General features: G+C 37.3%; 1 protein-coding gene across 4 annotated transcripts; it reads right to left on the reverse strand.

Annotated features, from left to right (window-relative positions):
* Positions 1–1394: 1394 nt before the first annotated feature.
* LOC131307414 (uncharacterized) lies at positions 1395–8307 on the reverse strand. Of its 4 annotated transcripts, XM_058333904.1 has the most exons (8): positions 8057–8307; positions 7869–7949; positions 7617–7685; positions 5976–6050; positions 5822–5887; positions 4823–5431; positions 3696–3767; positions 1395–1805 (listed from the first exon to the last, which is right to left on the reverse strand). In XM_058333904.1, exons 1-8 carry the CDS (start codon positions 8165–8167, stop codon positions 1572–1574), a joined length of 1317 nt encoding a protein of 438 aa, XP_058189887.1. In that variant the 5' UTR covers positions 8168–8307; the 3' UTR covers positions 1395–1571. The 4 variants fall into 4 exon arrangements, with proteins under 4 accessions (XP_058189887.1, XP_058189888.1, XP_058189889.1 ...); XM_058333905.1 differs by lacking the exon at positions 5822–5887 and having other exon boundaries at positions 8057–8271; XM_058333906.1 differs by lacking the exon at positions 7617–7685 and having other exon boundaries at positions 8057–8265.
* Positions 8308–20438: the final 12131 nt, after the last annotated feature.

Genomic DNA, 20438 nt, shown 5'->3' on the forward strand with positions numbered 1-20438 from the left:
GTAAAATTCAAACAATACTTTAGTATTCAAAATATGGAGTGGATATAGCATATATCAAGCATCGCAATTCATGTTTCCCCATAAAAGAACCATTTCTGAGAAATTATCTCACTTTCAGCTGATATCAAAAGACTCCACATATTAAAACACAGCGCTACACATTCCTCAGAGGTGACAAGTTAGGGGCAGCAATAAAGAAAAGCAATTGCCAAGACACTCTTGGCGGTGACAGACATCCTAGACAGGTGACAAGTTTCACATAAATAATGTGATTAAGAGACTTTATAGGAGAATCATCTAACAGAAAAAGTAAACAAAACATTTCAACTTCAGCTGTGTACAAACAAGCAATAAAAGAATTCTTACTCTATGCATATCTCTGGATCAACTTGAGTGATACTAGAATTTTGCGGAAGACGATCTAGTTGAAGGTGGTTATAGAAATCCACAAAAGCCCAGATAATTGGCTCATGAATGCTAAGCCTCCAACACTCATCCGTTACCTATCAAAACAAAATAATCAAGTATATAAAATATCATCCTTTCGCATGCCACATGGTAAAATTTCAGCTGTGGGAATGCTATTAAGAAACATTACCCTTATGTACACATATGGATAGACCTGGACACCATCAGGGTTCTCATTGCGAATCGCTATAGTCATCTTGAAAACAGGATGATGCATATCAATGGTCTGCTCAGGTGCCAACAACACGGGCATTGGTGTCAAAGGGAGCTGGTTGAAGCTGCAAGTACCCCAATATAAGCTTGAACTTGGATCAATGAAACTTAAATTCGGCTGAGCAAAAAAGCATCATAATCACAAGAACATGGGTCTAGACAACTGGAAAGTATTTGGCAACATCTTACTAGTATTAGGAAAAACATTTTTCCTTCATGGACCACGCATAGATTTATGAAAGTGAAGACGAAGACAAATGCTAACAACAAAAGGGAACGTGCCGAACTTATGGTTGTCCTCATCCTCTTGAATTTATTGTAACTTAGTTGAAAGTGCAAAACTACCTATCTAGGAACTATGGAACACAACATAACAATAACTTAATAGTAGAGATATCCATTTATGCAATACGCCTAAATGGAGGAAAAAAACAACCTCAAGCAAGATGTAGGTCTTACATTTTGGAGAAGCATTACCTTATGAAGCACATAAAGAGTACTAGTACAATAAGGTATGTCAATAAGGAAAAACTTAGATAAAAGGATATGTGTATGATTGCATCAACTGGTTTCTGTCAGGAAAGTATATCATAACCAATTTGGAGATATCTATTCTAAGCAACAAAGGAAACTTGAATGCCTTAGTTAACACAGGCTCCAACAAACAAGCCACCATCTAATGCCAAAAGTTAAGTACAATCTTTAAACATAACTTTAACAGAAAGGTTCTGCATTTTATAAGAAAGCTGGTTAAGTACAAATCTTGATAGACTGACTGGAATCACAAACTGTTGTCACACATTCTCAGCCTGCAACATATACATCAGTCTATTTTGGAGCCATGAGACAACTTAGGTAAACGAAAACTATGAGTTTCAGTTCAGTTTGCATCAGCTTTCTGCGATGGGGAATGCAGACCCGATTTTGTTCCCTAAACGATAGCACTTGATAATAACAGGGTATGGACCCAGTTCGACTTGATTGTCTTCACCGCCCATATAGAAACACAAGGTATAGAGGGCAATCTCAAACTCTGGGCTCACTCCGATCAAAGTGCTGGAGACAGATTTGAGTACACCGTTCCATTCAAACTGAACTGTTAGCAACTGAGTCTCGGAGTCAGGCTGCAGGATGACACAAGTAACAAAATAAGCATTAAGATAGATCCAATGAACAATAGAAATGCACTCCTGCAATGATGCTAACTTTAGGCAATAAGAGAAATAACACGTTATCTGAGTGAAGTTGGAGAAATAATGGAAAATATACTTAGCAATCTGAGTAATACGCTACCAAAGGAAAAGCTAATCATAAATCAGAGCCAGTGCAGGCCCATAGGTGTGACCAAGGAAGTTAGCTTCAAAACATTCAGGGAGTTTTAATCTGGATCATTCAATTGGACTTTAAGAAAATAAATGTTTATACAGGAGTTCAATTAGAAGGGGCGAATTTCTTGTGCAAATGGCTAAAGTGCAGATTTAGGTATATGAATCAGCAAATTGCTGACATTGCTATGAAGAGACCTTGGGCTAGAATAGCAGACACTTGTCCCCAGACTTTGTATTCCCATATTCAGTGTCCTAATAAAGTCTCCTCCTTTGCCATGTTCTTATATCCTAATTCCTCATTACAGACTGCCCTCTGATCCTGTTTTCCTCATTTGTGGTTGTACCTCCTTACTTAGTTGTAGATTTTCATAATGATCTCTATTTAAGCTATATACCCTTCACAGCACTTGAATCCTTTTGGGTATCCCACTGCTGCACGAAGTCAATGTCAGTTCAAACTGAAGAAACCTAAGAGTGCCGTCCTTTCTCATGTATATCCCATTACCATCATCACCCTCTTTCTATTTTGTGGTGATTTTTTCTGGGACAAAACACTTAGTGATACCAAGCACTTAGTTTGATCCCAGGATGCACCAGTTAGACGACCACTAAAGATTAGGAAGCTGTTTCCCTAATGGAAGAAATGTCCAACACACCACAGCAGGTGGTTTCCTAGGTTGGAAATCCTTTTATCAACTACTCTCAAAAGTTCCAAAAATATTAGAAATTAGTTGGCGCCATTTTCAATCTTTAAACTCTTTGATCACACCTCTCTCTAAAATATCTCATTTTCTATACAAAGTCACCATACTAATGGAACAAAACTAGAAGCAAAGGTAGGGATACTCGAACATAGGGATCATTCCCAAATATGTTCCATCATTCATTATCTTCTGTTGTTTTCCTTCTTCCTTAGTCAACTCTTACAAAATCTCAAGCCTTATCTACACAACTTAATGCAGGCACAAGTCTGCAGGTACATCTAAAATCTGAATTTCCAAAAATATTTTTCAGTTGTATTGTTATGAGAAAATTTAACTAAATAATCCAGAAGTATAGTTGTAGTTTCTCTTCAATGGTGTCAACATTCAAAGAAGGATTTTAGCATTCTCAAGTTTAGCCTCTCCTTGTTCTCAGTAGTAAAGAAGTAGACTGGTAGTCCGTATATTTCACCTCAAACTTTGTATTCTACAGTATATACTATATAGTGTTCCTCTCCCATGCGTTGTTACCTCTACAAGTTTATCTTGATACAATCCAGTTGTAAAGGAATTAACTTCTGGATCCACAATTATTCAGTGCATATTTAATACACTCTTCCAACAGCTGCTCTAACTGAACGTGCAAGAATGCTCTTTTCCTTTGAATCAACACCTTCAGTCAAACAAATGACTATGCACTACTTATAGAATTTCATATGGTGATTGCACGATGAATATATTCTATAAATGTGACAAAACATAACGGCATAAAGTGAGCTCATGCAACTGAGTGATGGATCACATTCCCAGATGTGATGCCATCGCTCCAAAAGAAGCTAGTTCCAATCATGCTGTGGTGCATATCATGCACTACTCCTTCGAATGAAGAGAAAACACCGGTGACAATAGATAATAAAAATCTACATTTCTTGGATTCAGAGTGGTTACTGCAAGTGAGAATCAATGTGTGAATAGAATCACTTACAACTTGCCCACGTCTTCTGGGGAAAATATAACCTTGATAGTCAACCCTCCCTTTTGCTTCTTCCAAATAGAACTGCAGAGGGATGAACTGCCATTAGATGGTCACACCAAAGGAGCAAAACTATAATTGATACAAATACGAGAAATCACAAGTGAAATGTAAAATCGTAACCGAAGACAGAAGCTGTACGCAGTTAGATTGGGAACCATGCAAAGTTATCGTAAAGTATGTCATCAAAGGAGCCTCAACAAGCAACTCACATAATAAAAGCAGTTGAAGTTAAGACGAGAGAGGACATAACGAGCAAATTATTTAAACATGTTATAGGTGCATATATTCTTGAACATTACTTTTGTATCAGACAAAAAACTAAAGGTGAATTTAACCGTACATTGATGAGCGAATACCAGTTTGCATTCAAAAGCTAGTATGAAAAGCTAATGAATACAAGGGACAAAAAAAAAATTTCTAATGGTATTCAAAGCACCTTCCATTGAAATACCATTTCTTTAGGCTGCGTGCTTGTAAACTTTTTTTCATTTTTTTAAAAACTTTTTGCAACCTTTTGTTTAGCTTTTAATCGTAATTTTTAGGATTAATCATTCGTCTCAATGAGAGGAATCCGAAAAATATAAAAATGTAGTCCAATGTTGAAAAAAGTTCATACAAGACGACACTTTAGACAAAAAAAAGGACAGCTATTTGGTATTTTTTTCCGTTTTTAGTGATTTTTTTTTTCCGGCTTTTGGACATAATTTTTACTTTTTAGACTCCTTTCGTTGAGATGGATGATTAATTCAAAAAATATGATATGAATCTAACAAAAATTTAGAAAAGATGAGCAAAACACACAAAAAGTAGAGAAAAAAGTTTACAAGAACTGAGCCTTAGTTTACTATATTTGGTTGTTACAAGAGTCATCATCAATCGTTTGAAAAACATTTTGAGATGTGATACTCTTCCTGTTCTTAGTCGGGCCAACCAGCTTCTAATAAACAAACAAAAAGTAAAACATCACGGCAACAAGAATTCATGAATGCAGTTGATTGTAATTCACAATATACATTAGTTTGTTAATGAATAAGGTCACTGTCAACTTAGAAGCAAAAAACAAGGAAAGTATGCACCTGAATCCAGTTATGGAAGCCTGAAACTTCTTGCTCCCCGCGGTTCTTGATCTCCCCAACGAAAACATGTTCAAAAGCAGAAGAACAACTAGATGTACCACCACGGCCGTAAAGCTCAAACCAGAGAGTAGTCATCATTCTTTTGAAATTTTGATAGTTCTCAGACACAATGCCTTTGGATGACAGATACTTGTGAAGATATTTGATAGGTGCAGTTCTACTAATTTCTTCAACAAATGCTGCTTGCTCTTGCAACTCTTGAGATGTGACTACTTCTTTATACCCTTCTTGTGGATTGTAATTATCTAGAAGAGAACAGAAACGGGAAAAAGTAGGCTTCCTGAATATGTCTTCACTTAACCAAGAGAACAGGCTTCCTTGTGCCATATCTTCCTTTTGGTAAACTTTCTTCCCTTCACCACAGTCAATCTCATAATCCTTCCCGGGTACTAAACGGTTTACATCAAGTTCCCAAAGCTTGTTGCAAGCTCTTGACAGGTCAGAAAGCTCTTCCTCAGAGGGCTCCATGCTGGCACCATAGTCAACATCCTCAGAGTAGTCTTGCTCACTGGAGGGGCGTTTATATTCATTCCAGTTATTCATTTGCACCTGTGAATATGATGTTGAAGATTGCATGAAAATCAAAGGGGACAGGTCATTGTGGATTTCTTAGGACTATGTAAGCATAAACCCTACAAGCTTATATGGTAACTCTAACCTTAAGATTCCCTATATTTTCATAACATTTCCATAGTCACATGAAGCAACAGTCCAACCACCATCAACTACTGGGGACTCATAGTCAATTGGTCATCACTCATAGCTAGATCATGAACTTTTAAAAGATCATTTTCAATTTTGTTTTCCAGCATTTCAAAATTCATTACTTCATTTGCACAACCAAAGAACTGTGGAGTATTCCATCGTTTACAGTTCTAAAAGATGTATAACATGGAAAATGATCTTTACGTTCCTTTGATGAATTATAATAGAGAAAACCTTGTGGGGTTGTTTTGGAGGCTTTTTGCAGACAGTTTGCCACTCATCATTTTTCTCCTCTTCATCCTGTTACATGTTCCACAGAAGAACGTAAACCTTTCATGTGCAACTTTAACTACATCAAAAGTAGATAAGCACATCAAACCAAATCTACCTTTCTGTTCCAATGATCTTGGTCTGAATGATTTTGTCCAACATCCTCATTCCTTCCATATCCCTCGTGGACAGCCTGCATTTATGACATTGCCAAGAACTCCAGGTTTTGAAAGACCAAATAGGAAACCAGATAGTAGAAAAAGATTATGGCGAAATTCAACAGTGAAGGTTAAATTGAATGTACTCTTCCAAATCCAAACCATAAGTCATACTTCTAAGTTATGTGAATGGCTGAAAACTTATAAAAGGGTACAAAATGTGTAATTTAGCACAGACCAAGGTTATAGGGAAAGATTTACCACAAAAAAGTAACAGATATATTGAAGGTGCAATTTATTTCACGATTCAAGGGACAGAAAAAGATGCATTGGAATACCTCAAAATTCTTTGAAAGAGTACCACTATTAGTAGTCAGATTGTAAAATGAAATTATGCCCGTGATTTGTTCTACCCTCAAAAGTCAAATCTAAATCAGAACAACAGTTCTCCCTTGCAAATTATTACGTTCACAAAGATCATTCAATCATTTTTCGTAGCTGAAGGACAGAAAGTTAACACCAGTATTAGTTCTTATCTTAGATGAAGCAAAGTTATGGACCTCTGTGATTTAATTTGTTAAAGTACCCCTTCCAGTTCTTTGTCATGACTTCAATTACCAAGTACTTAACTATCCATCTCGCATTTCTATTCACCAAAGATTTCAGCTTATCAAGCAAAATCATCGGCTCTATGTCATGTAATCAGCTAACTTGCCACTTTAGGCAATGTGGGCTACATCCAAGCTCTCTGCAACTTTTTTTGGCAATATAATGAAAAGAAGCAGAGAATTATATCAGAGTTCCTACATTGCTACTATACAGAAAAGGTCACATGTCTGGAAAATACAAAAAGTAGCCTTTACAAAGTTGGATCCATGGCATACATGAGATGGTGTATCTCCGCGTTTGATAACAATTTCTCACTTCCACAGTTGATTCAAGATGAAATGAAACAAGCCACCTTGAGAGGAATCGACATGTGGGTCATCTTCAAAAACCATTTTGGCAAATCCGTTTCTTCATTTAACAAATACCATGGAATCCTCTCTCAAAAGCCTCACAACCTAGGGATGTATAGCCGATTTTGTTCAGTTAACCAATGGTCATAAGTTCTTGCTTAACCTAAACAAACACTAAATACTATGACAGTGATCCTAATCCGTCAATTCCATCTACATTGTTAGTTCACTAACTTCAAGCAGGGATGAAAATAAGCGCTGTCTTACTCATACCCAATAGTTGATAGAAGGGTGATCAAGCTTCGCCTTACAACTTAACAAGATTTCTTTCAAAACAAAAGAAAGCTTAACAAGCTTAAAAAAAAGGGCAGTATTTTAAAGCTAAATTCTATTCGTCAAGCGGACCTGGGTTTGAACGAACCGATCACAAGCTAAACTCAATTACTCAAGTGGTGGATTGACGACTTTCGAAATGTGCTAAAACTTGGTGTGTTTATCCAACAACTCGATCTCCTTTTGAGATTTTAACAAGCCAACAAGCCCGAACACGAGTCGAGCTTGATTCATTTGACTGCCCTGACTTCATGTCCAACACGACACCAAATCAACTCAACAAACCTATAAAACGAAGAGAGGGAGAACCTTATGGGGTCGAGCTGAGGTCTGCGATCCACTAGACTCCCACTCCTCAGTCCTTCCATAATTCTGTCCCTGCACAATCGCATTTGCATATCACTAGAATTTCGGTCCAATTTTACTAATCCTACGTCCGTACTGAACAGATTATCCAGTCCACAGAACAAGAACTTAAAAATAATGCATTTTTATCCAAAAAAAAAAAATGGAAATAACGTTGAGTTATTTTTGGTAAATAAAATTAGAAATAAGAAACACCTCTGTGTTCCACTGACTTCGATCGTAACCATGCCTCCGGTCACTACTCGGTTCGTCGTTATCCTGCTCCCCGGTCACCACCTGCGCATTCCAGCGTCAATCAATCATCGACACATTCACCTACGTAAATAGAGTACATAAAAACAACATAAGCTCTGGTACTAAAAAACCCCCGAATGATTGCTAACCTGCGCCCAAGTAGATCTGGACTGGTCTTCACGAGACTCGGGGGGGTTCCTTTGTTGGTTGTCGTCGTGACCCAGTGCCACGTCGATCAAGCCCTTTATCAGACCCTCCATTGCTCCCAAATCGTCGTCCGATGCTTTCTCTCACTTCAGACGTACTGAGAATCTACTGACTACGCGAGCCTCCCAACGAAGCCAACGTAAATCCTATCCAAATCCAAATAAAAAAAAACAGAAAAGGCGAGCGTAAAATATTTAGGCTCTGTTTGGAACCAATTGAAAAGAAAAGAAAGGAAAAGAAAAGAAAGGAAAAGAAAAAGGGAGAAAAATTGGAGGAAAAAATTTCTATCCATTGAACTTAAAACTTATATTTTATTTTCTCTTTCTCTTTCAACCAAATAATGAAAGAGAAAATTTTTTAATTTTCTTTTCTTTACCTTTCCTTTCTTTTCCATAAGTTCCAAACAGAGCCTAGGAGTGTTTCGATTTCTAAAAAAAAGATCTTTTAAACGATGCAAAAAAATTAAAAAACTATTTCTCATTTTCATTATATTTGAACTTAAAATTACCTTTTTTTTTTGAAAAGAAAGGTTTAGAAAGAAAGTGGAACGGGGCCTTATATATTCCGTCCGCCCTATAAAGTTTGGCATTCTCACTATTTCAGTCCTACTAAAAAATTAACAATATTTTTTAATTCGTAATATTTTTTATAAGTAATATGAAACTTGTTTGATAGATTTTAATTTGTTCTATTAATCAAAGTTCAAAAATCCCCTAAAACATTATGGATTGAAAGATATATGCAATTTAAAAATGACACGCATTTCTTAAAATGCTAGGATAGGGTGAGTAGTAGCGTAGGAGTATATACTTATATTACTCATACACACATAACTGATAAGAGTATATGTATTGATAGGGGCCAGGCCGGGGGATAGCGATCTAAAAAGACGCTGGAAATGGATATGGTAAGTGCGAGTTTTTTGCCGATGTGTTTAAATTTTGGAAACGAATTGGAGAAATGTCCATGTTTTGGAATGTTTTATAAAAATAGTTTATCGTGCATTACGAAAGCTTGCGTGACAACAAAATCCACGCAAACAAATAATGCTTACTGATGAAAATGCGTCTTGAGAAAGACATCGCCGTCGCGCATCTTCAAGATGCGTTTTGAGAAGGAAAAAAAGAAACAAGAGAACGCGCATCTTTATATCCTCGGCCCTACTAAACGTGAACGCCCCATCCTTCTTCCAAGTTCAACACCTTCAACACCGCCGACTTCCGCCGCCTCAACGTCATCCTTGGCGTCGAATTTTGATTTCTTGTCCGTCTGATTCTGAACCTCGTCCTTTGGATCACCACCGCCGATGATGTCGAGGCTCAGCTGCGCGCCAGAGATTTGGAGGACGAGAAACAGAGTCCTATTTTTCCTTTTCTCTCTACAAACAAATGTTTTTTTCTATTGTTAGAGAGATAAAGAAAATTAGTATAAATCTTTCCCCCTCTCTCTCTTAGGGTTTGAGTTCTTCGTCCAATTAGGGACCGAGCCAATCGATCGGGGCTTCAATTGTGCGAGAACTCATCGATATGTACATATAAATTGCTCTATATTCCTTGTAGGAAGGTATTTCCGAACAAGCTCAAAAAGAGCTCGAACACGTGGTACGTGGAACCACGGTATAAGTAAGATAAGATAAGTCGCCATGCAATACGGTGGTCGGCAATAAGTAACTAGTTCGAACAGTCCATAAGGACCAAAGACATGGGAAGTCGTTGGTCCAGGTAGTTGATAGGGACCAGTAACATGAGAAGTCACTAGTCCAGGTGGCCTGTTCGGCAATGAAGAGGCCGAATAGGGAAAGAACTCTAGAGAAAGCACCCATAAGTGCTAAAGCGGTGGGAACGTTCTAGAAGGTTCCAAAACAATGGTATTCCATAAAGAATGAGATACTGAGAATAAAGGATCTAGGTAAGATACTTAACTAGAGTGGGATGTTCGGCCTCCCATGGAAACGAGTCCAAAAGGACTGAGGTAATGAATTGATAAGGGAACGAGAATCCAGAAGATCCTGGGTGTCGTATACACGATAGAAAACCTAGGGCAACAAAGATGCCTGGGCAGCAAGCATATGCATATCTATAAATACGAGGTAAACCTAGAGAAAAAAGGGTACGCAATACATTGTATTCAGACGATACTTCCTATTGATATTTAGGGTTTTCTACTAGTACATGATACTAACTTTGGCATCGGAGGGCCTTTGCCACGAGAGGCAAATGTGCGCTCACCCCTTGTTTGTTTTGCAGATTAGGGTTCCGATGACGAATTAGGGCTCCGGAAAGGAGGCACGAGTAGCCGTTACATTAATTCTTGTGCTGTTCAAAGCTCCATTCGTTTTTGTCCACTTACACTCCTCTCTCTTTTTCTCTTTTTCATTCCGGAAAATCGGATTCATTTTGCATTAGAAGTCGCACCTTGCTTCCCGTATAAATCAATGGGCGGTGGTGGAGAATTTGAGGGGGTTGGGAAGTGGCGGCGCAAGCGTTTTTTTTTTTTTGGAAAATGCGTCTTGAAGATGTGCGTTCTCCTTCTTTTTTTTTCCCTTCTCAAAATGCATCTTGAAGATGCGCGATGTCTTTCCTAAATTGATATCACGCAAGCTTTGTAAATTGATATCACGCATTTTAGTACTGTTCAATGGACTATTTTTACAAAACATTTCAAAATATTAACATTTCTCAAATTCGTTTCCAAAATTTGGACACATCGGCGAATTAGTTAGTTGAATACAGATGCTATGATATAGATGGCGGGTAACGGTAGTTGTGCAGCCCCATTATGGGTATACCATCCAGCTTATATCGGATTGTGTGAAATCTATCTTGATATCTAAGGCCAATAATTTAAGCTGTTTAATTTTTTCCAAATATTCTAGTAAAAAAAATTAGGAAATTGGTTTTTGTACTTTCTAATTGATGCAAACACTTTTTTTTTTCCATTTTTAGTGGGTTAATTTACGAAACAGTCCTGCACGCATATTTTTTTCAGAAATTTGAAAAACTCTTTCGCATATTCACTAGCTAAGAGACAAAAAAAGTAGTGTTTGCATCAGGAAGGGTTGAAATACATTTCTAAAAATTATCGTAATTGCATATCAACTCCAATCTATTTATTTAATTTTTGTCCTTAATAAGAAACTCTTAAAAGATGTTTTAAATAAATTTTTAACGGCTTCAATCACATCCCAAAATGAGTTCCTAACAACTAGTGTATGTGTTTCGGTGTACAACACCTGTAGTTGACACCTATACAACTACATCTACTCACAATAATGTGTGAAATCTACACATGCTACAATGTGTGTAGAGCTCACACATGAATGTCGCTTTTTTGGTTGTGCAAGAGTAATGATTCCAATGAGTTTTTTCTTTTGCTTGTCTTTTTCTGTCAGACAGTTTGGGCAACATGTGTTCACAAGCGGGTAGTCAATGGAAAGGGACTGTTACCTCAAAAAAGTTTTGTGCTACAGTATATCGTAGTACAAGTGCATGCCCGTGCCTGAAGGCATGGCTTGAACAATCACACGCGAATAAACTATTGAATTCACGTGCGATATATAGCTCGAACAATCAATACACACAAATAAATACTGAACTCGTGTGCAATATATCAACCCACTATTACTGTCCAACAAATTCAACTATGCGAAAAAATATTACCCATCATTTCAATTGACATGAATAATTTGAATCAGCAAATAAAGAACAAATAATGTTTCAACCCCTGACTTCTGTATTCACAAAGGCAAAAGCATATAAGAGAGACCATTAAATGGAGACGGATGGAGTAATAGTTGTACACTTCTAAACAGTTCATTCCAACTATAATAACTATTCACATAACAACCACAACAATGTTCAAAATTTGTATGCATGGCAGCATTGGTACCACAATCTACCCCGAGTTGCCAAATAAAACCAAATTGTGGAAAAAGGAAGTCAACTAAAATAAGAAGGCAAAAGAAAGCAGAAAAGAAAGACTACATAGCAATCTGCAAACAATTGTGGGTTTCTACAAGACACATCGCACCAAAAAGTCTACAAAAAAACTACAAATATGTATGCCACAAAGCCCCGGTTTTCGAGGTATAAGCTTCAAGAATAATGATTATTCAGGCCTATTCATAGTTTCACCAGAAAAGAAAGGTATTTGCTGCAATTTTTTCTTCCATTTGCAGTTGCAAATTTAATGTGACTCAGTTAGTCTCCTTCATTGATACTCATTGATGTGGATATCAAAGCCCCGTTCTCCTGTATGAAATTCACATGTAAATGAAATCTTAAGGTAGCATAAAAAAAGAATTGGTCAAAGAATAAAAGTGAGAGAAATGTTTTTGAACTATGAAAACAATATCAATACAAGTAGAAATTCTAGGGACATATAAACAGCAACTCCTATAGAATTGCTCAAACCATTCCTCTGCACCTATATGTTTATAAGTTGAAGTATCCATATTTATATTATATCAAGTCCAAATGCAGATAAGAAAAGAAAAAGGAATGTCATGCTTCCTTATGCTTCCAACAATACCACTATTTAATGTTTTTTTTTTTTTTTTTTGATCAGATACCACTATTTAATGTGAATTGAGACTATCGTGTCAATTCTTAGAGGGAAGCCATGAAAAGACATGCCTTTGGGCATGCAGATAAGAATGTCAAGCATATACGAAGCTCATTTATCCAACATTACTCATGATTGATATAAAGTATCGATGTCTCCCCCATTTTACACATGAAGGTTACTAATTGTTTGTTTATGCGGTTTGATTTACTACTTGTTTGTTTATCTTGACTATTTGAAAATGATTCTAGAGTTCCCCTCTCCTTTTTGTTCAAACTGTGCTAAAACAAAGCTGTAATCTAGACATCAATCAACAACTACTCAAATAAATGGTGCAACATGAAAGGCCACAACATTACTCTAATAAAAAATGCAAAGAAAAGAACCAGAGGAAATTATTTTTACGTACTTTAGATTCTTCAAGTTAGGCAAATTAACAATGTCTTCTTCAACGTTTTATCCACCTGCACATTAGCAAAAAAGGGACTTATTAAACCTATAGTCCCAATTCTTAGAGGGAAGCCATGAAGAGACATGCCTTTGGGCATGCAGGTAAGAATGTCAAGCCTATACAAAGCTCATTTTGACTCTCCACTAAGGGCTATCAATTCATAAAGACCAATCTACATGAGATTTGGTCCGGACTTTAATCAGGCCATATTAATAGACTTTGGAATTAATTTCTAGTAAGTAGTCGATGTCTGCATTACGTAACTTAAACATCTGAGCTATGACAATTAAAACAAATTAGTTCATTGAATTCAAGAATATGTTTTCCACCTCAAAGTTATGCTTAAACTAGACACTAAAACTAATAAGACCAAACCAACCCAAATAATTGGCATAAAATATATTGTTAAAGCAAACTAATCAAAACTAATGTATGCCTAATCATTACAGTTGTACCCACAATTCATTTTTCTCTAATGGAAGGACAAACCCATGGGTGGAAGGTACACTTTTTGGGGTCAAATCTTGGCAATGCCTGCAGCCATAGAGAAAGTACCGGTTATGTCTAATATGAATTACATTCTAAGCTCAATTGTCAGCCAAATGAAGCAAACAAACAATCCAACACGATCATGACGTGTGTCTCCGATGTTGTAGCCGAGGTGGGTCACTTGCTTGACAGCGAGCGTAATGTTGAAGGTGGAAGAAGCCCATAATTTGGTAATGACTTCAGCAGGGGACTCCTAATAATTTGTTGAAGACTTCAGTGTAGAATTCTTTATTATTGTGTGGGCACACGTCCTTGAAATTTTATTTGTGTGCAAAATTGGGTGCGTCCTTTATGGAAAAGCGCGACGAAACGCTTCGATTCAGAGTCCCCACTCGGGTTTTTAGCGGTGAAACACCTAAGGAATCGAACTTGAAATGTTTGCTACGTTTTGATTTGAAAAAGGCTTTGTAGACTGGACCGTCGTCACCTTCGATATCTGAGGTTCGGGAGCAAGGTTATGAGAGGGGAAGGGTTTTATGGCACCCCTCTCGCCCAATCCGGAGATCGGTCTCTACTCGGACATTTTGTAAAACACCTGCATTTTTTCTCTTATTAGTCATTTTTTTAGCCAATTAGAGCGGGGGAACAGTTAAAAGGGATTAAAACGATAACAAGTTTGCAATGTGATAAAAATGGTACAGATGAGATCTATCTAAACAGACATAATAGATTGAGAGCACGTTCCACAAACGAAAAAAAGTCAATTATTTTTAAAAAAGACAATTTCAAGCTCAAAAATTATGGGTTTATTGAAATCTAAAAATATGCAATATGGATTTTGTTTGAAAGATCTCGATGAGATCTTTTATACGATGTAAAAAAAATTGAAAAATTATTTTTCATTTACATTATTTTAAATTTGAAAATGTGAAATAAACTGCCTATTTTTTAAAAAGGTTTCTGGAACGGGGCCTGAGAACAAGTACCTATGAGTATTTTAAACAGACTGAAAAACACTGGTCCAGTATGTTTGTGCGCAGGAAGAAACCTGCATGCATTGACCGAACTACTGCATGCAGACCTGACCTGCGCATGCCACTCATGGATTGGCGTACACCAGTAGCCTAAACTCACAGTTCTTGCTTTCAACTCTCTGGGCTTTGGAAAGGACCATTGCACACACAAGACAAACCACACAGTTTATCAAGCAGAATATATACAGTTACAGACAGATGAAATGACTTTAGTGAAATAAAATAGACAGAACACTCCATAAACAGTGTGGGGAAATAAACAGAGGCCAAGGCCCAGTTGCCATGCAAGGGCTAGTCACTGGATGAGATGTAATTGCCGTACGCCAGTTACACCTTTTGTCCAGTGCTTGGCTTTGCATCTTCTGGGTTCTGGAACATGACCAGAAGGATCCCAGAGGCATTCCAAAACACAATAAACAAATACACACCTACATAGTTTTAAGTACAGAAAGCTGTAAACTGATTTTTAGCATGCAATAAGGTGATAAACGGAAAGAAAAGCATAAAATAGCTAATCATTAATCCCCACGCCAGTACTGCATGTATAGCCATGACTTGTGTACGGCTTAACTTTACTGGCGTGCGCCATTGATTACTATGCACGATCTTTGAAACCTTGCCAGCTTTAGGGCCAGGACCGATATAGATTACCAGCCTTGACCCTGCCAGCCCCGCTCAGGGGTCAGAATAGAGAGTTTGCAAAAGGTGGTATACCTTTGGTTTTGAGATTAATGGAATGTTAGAGCTTTGAACTTGAGTTTTAAGGGATGGATTGTAACGACCCGGATTTTCGACCCAATTTTTTTTAATACAAATTTATATTGTTAAATTCTTAATTCAATAATTAATTAGATTGAATAATTAAAATATATTATTACGTGTACAATTGATATTATTTACACTATTGTATAAGATATATATTTATACTTTAGATATACAGGGAATCGGGGATTCATATTCATCTCTTATCTTTCCTATCTAAACTCTAGGTAGAACTCTATTCAAACTAACTTTCCACTTTTCTCTCTCTCATCTTATACATACACGCGTCCAGATACATTCTCACCCTGTACATACATGCGTCCACATACATTAGAATTGAAAACCCCCAAAATGTGGCACTTGTCCCCTATCCTTTTATCATTATCAGTATCCCTCTCCTTCACGCTCCTTTTCCATTCCACCACTTCTACACTTATCCTCTCACATTCTTACTACCTTATTCTCTCTCATTATATATACCCACATAAATCCAAAAAAATTGAACACCAGTATATTATTTCACTCCTAATTTATTGTTGATGTCTAGAATAGAGAGAGAGAGAGAGAGAGAGAGAGAGAGAGAGAGTTGTGGCTGTAGGTGTGTGCACACCGTGAGTTTCGTGGGCACACCGCCGCTGTGGGCCCTGTCGGAGTGTCGCCGGACGCTGCCTCGAGATTTCAAAACCACCACGGCGATCTACGGATGTAAAGCCCGATTTTTTAAAATGCACTTATGTGACTCTATTTAGGTTACAATATTTAAAAAAAGTGATTACGGTTAAGGGAATATTTTCAGTCGACGTTTTTAGGACATGAAGATAGCATGATATAATTTTAGGGGTTCAATAATTTTCTTTAGAAAGCGAGCGGCACCGTCATGATGTACACATTTTAATTGTCCTACGTTAGTAATTTTTAAGAGATTGGAACCTGGAACCCGGACATGAATTATTGAATTTAATCAATTTTTGTTAGATAGTAGGATTGAGTTTTAGTAGTCTATTTACCCTAGCACTACACGTATCCAAACTAGGAAGTCTCACTGTTGCAAGTGTCCACAGATCCCTTAAGGTAAGAATGACTCATCAGATATTTCACCGCTCGAAATAACTAATAGCCAAATAACCTATTAATTGTCCAAGAAATAGAAAAAAAGAAGAGATACAAAGCAGTAGAAAGGAATAGAAGGAGAACTAGCAAACCCTTTTCCTCTTTGACGGTACATATTGCCGCTGTACATGTTGTCGCACCACCGCTTGCCGTTCCGAAAATCCTTTGGGTAATTTTCTCTCTTTCTCTCTCTCTCTCTCTCTCTCTCTCTCTCTATTCCTTACGCAGGCCACTGCACGCGGCAGCAGCCATGGCGGATCTTCCTACACTTTTTTTTCCTCGACCTAAACCAGATGCGGGAATAGTTGCGGCACCGCTGCTGCTGTGCGTGAAGTAGGCTGCATGCCTTTGCATCTAGTATTAAATTATAAGGTGTATGTGTATGTATTAGGTACTGGAACATCCAGGGCTTGGATATAAGAACTCATATGTTAATTAGCCCTTAATCAGACCTTGTTTTGCTAGACTAAAAGAATCAACATAGTTAATTTGGATCCTCTTAAATTACTGACTTTTTAGATACGTACCCATGTGTAGGTAGCTTAATTTGCTAATCAAAGCTTGGTTCTCTGGATACGTGACTATGATTAAGAATAGCAGACCCATAACCTTGAACCTTTTCTGTTGCCTAGGCCGACTCACAATCAAGAAGGTCTAAAAATATTTCGATTATAGTTTTGAACGTGTTGTGACACAAATTAATTGGCAAATAGGTCAATCCGAGACTTAAGCAAGAGTTCGACCTTGTTTTCATCTTAGCCCTCGACAAGTCAAAGGTGCAAGTACTGTGAATTGAGGTGACGCGTGTAAAGTGACCGCTACTTCTTAAAGGTGAGTTGCGCATACCTTAGTTATTTGTCTTTTCTAAATTTTTGGAATAAAATGCCATTGCTTGAATATGCAAAGAATGTGGATTTGAGCTTCTTACTTGGTTTAATTACTGTTGTTAAATAGAAATACTTGCAATGGCTTGTTTATAAATATTACATGTTACGGTTAAAGACTAGACCATGGCAATATGTTTTGGAGACTGGAATTGTTACTGGTACATGCTTGTGATAATATGATTCATTCGAACGGTGTCCCGAGCGCTAGGGGACGGGTAAAGATACTAGTGGCGTGAAGTAATAAGGTAGGAGATGCAGCCAGGCATCACCGGGTAATGATATCTTACCACTCTTCAATGGGTTCGCTCCCCAACCGACTGGCAAAAATACCGTTGAATGCTATTATCGCTCAAAAGTGAAAAACTTGAAAGAGAAATGAAATGAAAATGGTCCATCTCTTGGACCGAAGAAATGAGCTTTCGGACAAAAATGCTTGTACTAGATGGTCAACGAAATATTTGAATTGTTGCTTTGAACTGTTTTATAATGTGGGGTATTTCCATGGTCAAACTTGTAATTTTGGTATACGTTTCTCACCCGAGCTTCGGCTTATGAAAACCTTTTCCAATTTTTCAGGTTAAGGTAGATAGCAAGTTGTGGGCTGAATGAAGTGTTAGAATAACTGTGGAGAATCAAGTGGTGTCTAATGGTTTGTATTTATTATACTTGTACACTTAGAAGCTTTGGGATTATGTTATTTATTCTATGCTTCCGCATACTTTGCTTATATGCTTTATAATGACAATGATGTGAGAAATTCCTAAACTAGACTATGAGCAGGCCTTCGGCGTCTTAATACCCGCTTGGCCGGTCATGACTTCCAAGGTAGTTTTGGGTCGTGACAACGGACACCGTACAACACTTATCTGGATTTAGAATCGCGTTTGAGGTAGTTTTCTGGAAACCCGAAACCTTAATCTGCATTTTAATGGAGTTAGGACTTAGATTTAAAGTTTATTGAAGATGATGACCTGCTATTAAATTGTCAATTTATTTTTAGTCCTGTTTATATTAAAATTCAGTCCGGTTGTGCTGGAATGATTAGTGTTTGATTGAGAAATTACTATTGATGATGCATTGTTGATTTGTATTTGAGCGGACGTTTACGTGTTTAATAAATTATTGGGGTAGATAAATGTTTATGAAATATTAACAAGAATATTTTACTAGTAAAAATTTATTTAGATTGTAAACAAGAAATATTTTAGATTATATATTAGTTAATCTTTAACTCTAATAAATATTGACTAGAATAGCCTCGCATAATTTTGTTGTTATGAAAATCTTATATTAATATTTAATATAGTTAGTAAATACTAAATTTAGCAATAAGTATTTTCCAATAAAAATTAGTTTGTAAAATCTATGAATAATATGAGAGTTAAAGATAAGGTTTAAATAGTAGAAATGTTTTATAAAATTTCTAAACTAGAGAAGTAGACTTAATTTTAAGTGTAGTAATTAATTGTTTGACTGAATATTATTTTGTTACTCGAATGATTAATTCTATGACAGGATTAATTTTATCGCATGGTTATGTGTTGTTAGCATGTTAGTACTTTTAGTTGAAATATTGAACCGTGTGGTATTTTGTTGTGGTTGTAGATTGGACAAATAGGTTCGCTGGGTGGTTACGAGTAGTGACTCACGTAGACGATGTTAAGTAAATGAAAATTGGTAAAGTGTTGAAAGTGTGATTCTGTGGATTGTGATTTGAGCCATGGTGATAGCAAGGGTAACCAATGGGGCCCTGTGTTGAAATGGGTTACCTGAGGGGCCCGGTGATGAGTTATGTTGTGACGCTAATGTATGATACGTCATGGGAAGTTTCTCTTCGAGGAAGGGAATGGGTCCCATGAGACGATTATAGTTAGTGAGATGTTAATGTATGATACGTCATGGGAAGTTTCTCTTGGGAAAGAGAATGGGTCCCATGAGACGGTTATAGTTAGCGTGGGGTAGTGGATGTCTGACCCTAATGTACGATATGTCATGGGATGACTCAATCCTCCTGTTATGGTCTTAAGTGAGAACATGCTCGGTACATAATTTAGGTGCGCTCACCTAGGACCCTGGTGCAGGATAAGCAAGAGGAAGGGTGGACCCATGAGACGGTTGTAGTTAGTGGATGTGGGAGGAAAGGATCTCGTGGAGATGATCCTTAGATTACATGTAAGATGATGGATAGTAAAGAAAAAGACGATGTGTTATTATTTTGTACCTTCTGTGTATTATGAATTATTATATTGTTGATCTGCATATTGTGGTATTGAGTTTTAGGATTTCTGTTTGGTGAATTATCACTCAGGATACGTTTGTATCCTGACAAATCATTTGCTTCGGCGTTCAATTTGTCAGAATGTGCAGGATTCCATAGTGGAGCAGTTGATACAGGTGGGACCCCTGAAATAGAGTCTGGGGCCAACGTTGCTTGGAATTCGTGTAAAAACTAGAGTCGCTCTGGAGTTGCTTTTGTTGAATAAATGTACATAGATTTTTGTATTTTTTTGAAATTGTAATTTTTGTATAAGGATAAATGGGGGTTTAGAAGTTTGTAAAATTTAGCATATTTTAAGAGTAATGCGCCCGAAATTCCTTGAAATCGGGGCGTTACATGGATGATGAGTGTAAGGGTGTGAAGAGGGTGCAGAGAGACTTCTTGCTTACTCTTCCAAATAATGGAGGGAGAGAAAGCAAGAAACCAAGAAACCAAGGGAAATGAAGAGAGGGAGAGACTTGGAATCTTAATGAGGGTTAACCCTTTGCATATAAATGCAAGGGGGTATTTATAGGCCAAAGGGTGACTGAAGGGGGGTGGTGACCAGGCTGGTTGAGGCTGGTTGGGTTAATGAAGAAGAGTCTCCATGCATTAAATGCATGAGACTTGCATGAAAGGAGTTGTAGGAGAGGGGGGAACATCTCAGTACATCCATAATCATCAGGAGACTGTTCAGTGTACTGGGGTGGCCGCAAAAGTCTTGTGCATGTGGTTGAATAATGATATTTGACTAGTTTTGACTGGCGTATG

The sequence above is a fragment of the Rhododendron vialii genome, chromosome 11a, assembly GCF_030253575.1.
Source record: "Rhododendron vialii isolate Sample 1 chromosome 11a, ASM3025357v1".
NCBI classification, from domain to species: Eukaryota; Viridiplantae; Streptophyta; class Magnoliopsida; order Ericales; family Ericaceae; genus Rhododendron; species Rhododendron vialii.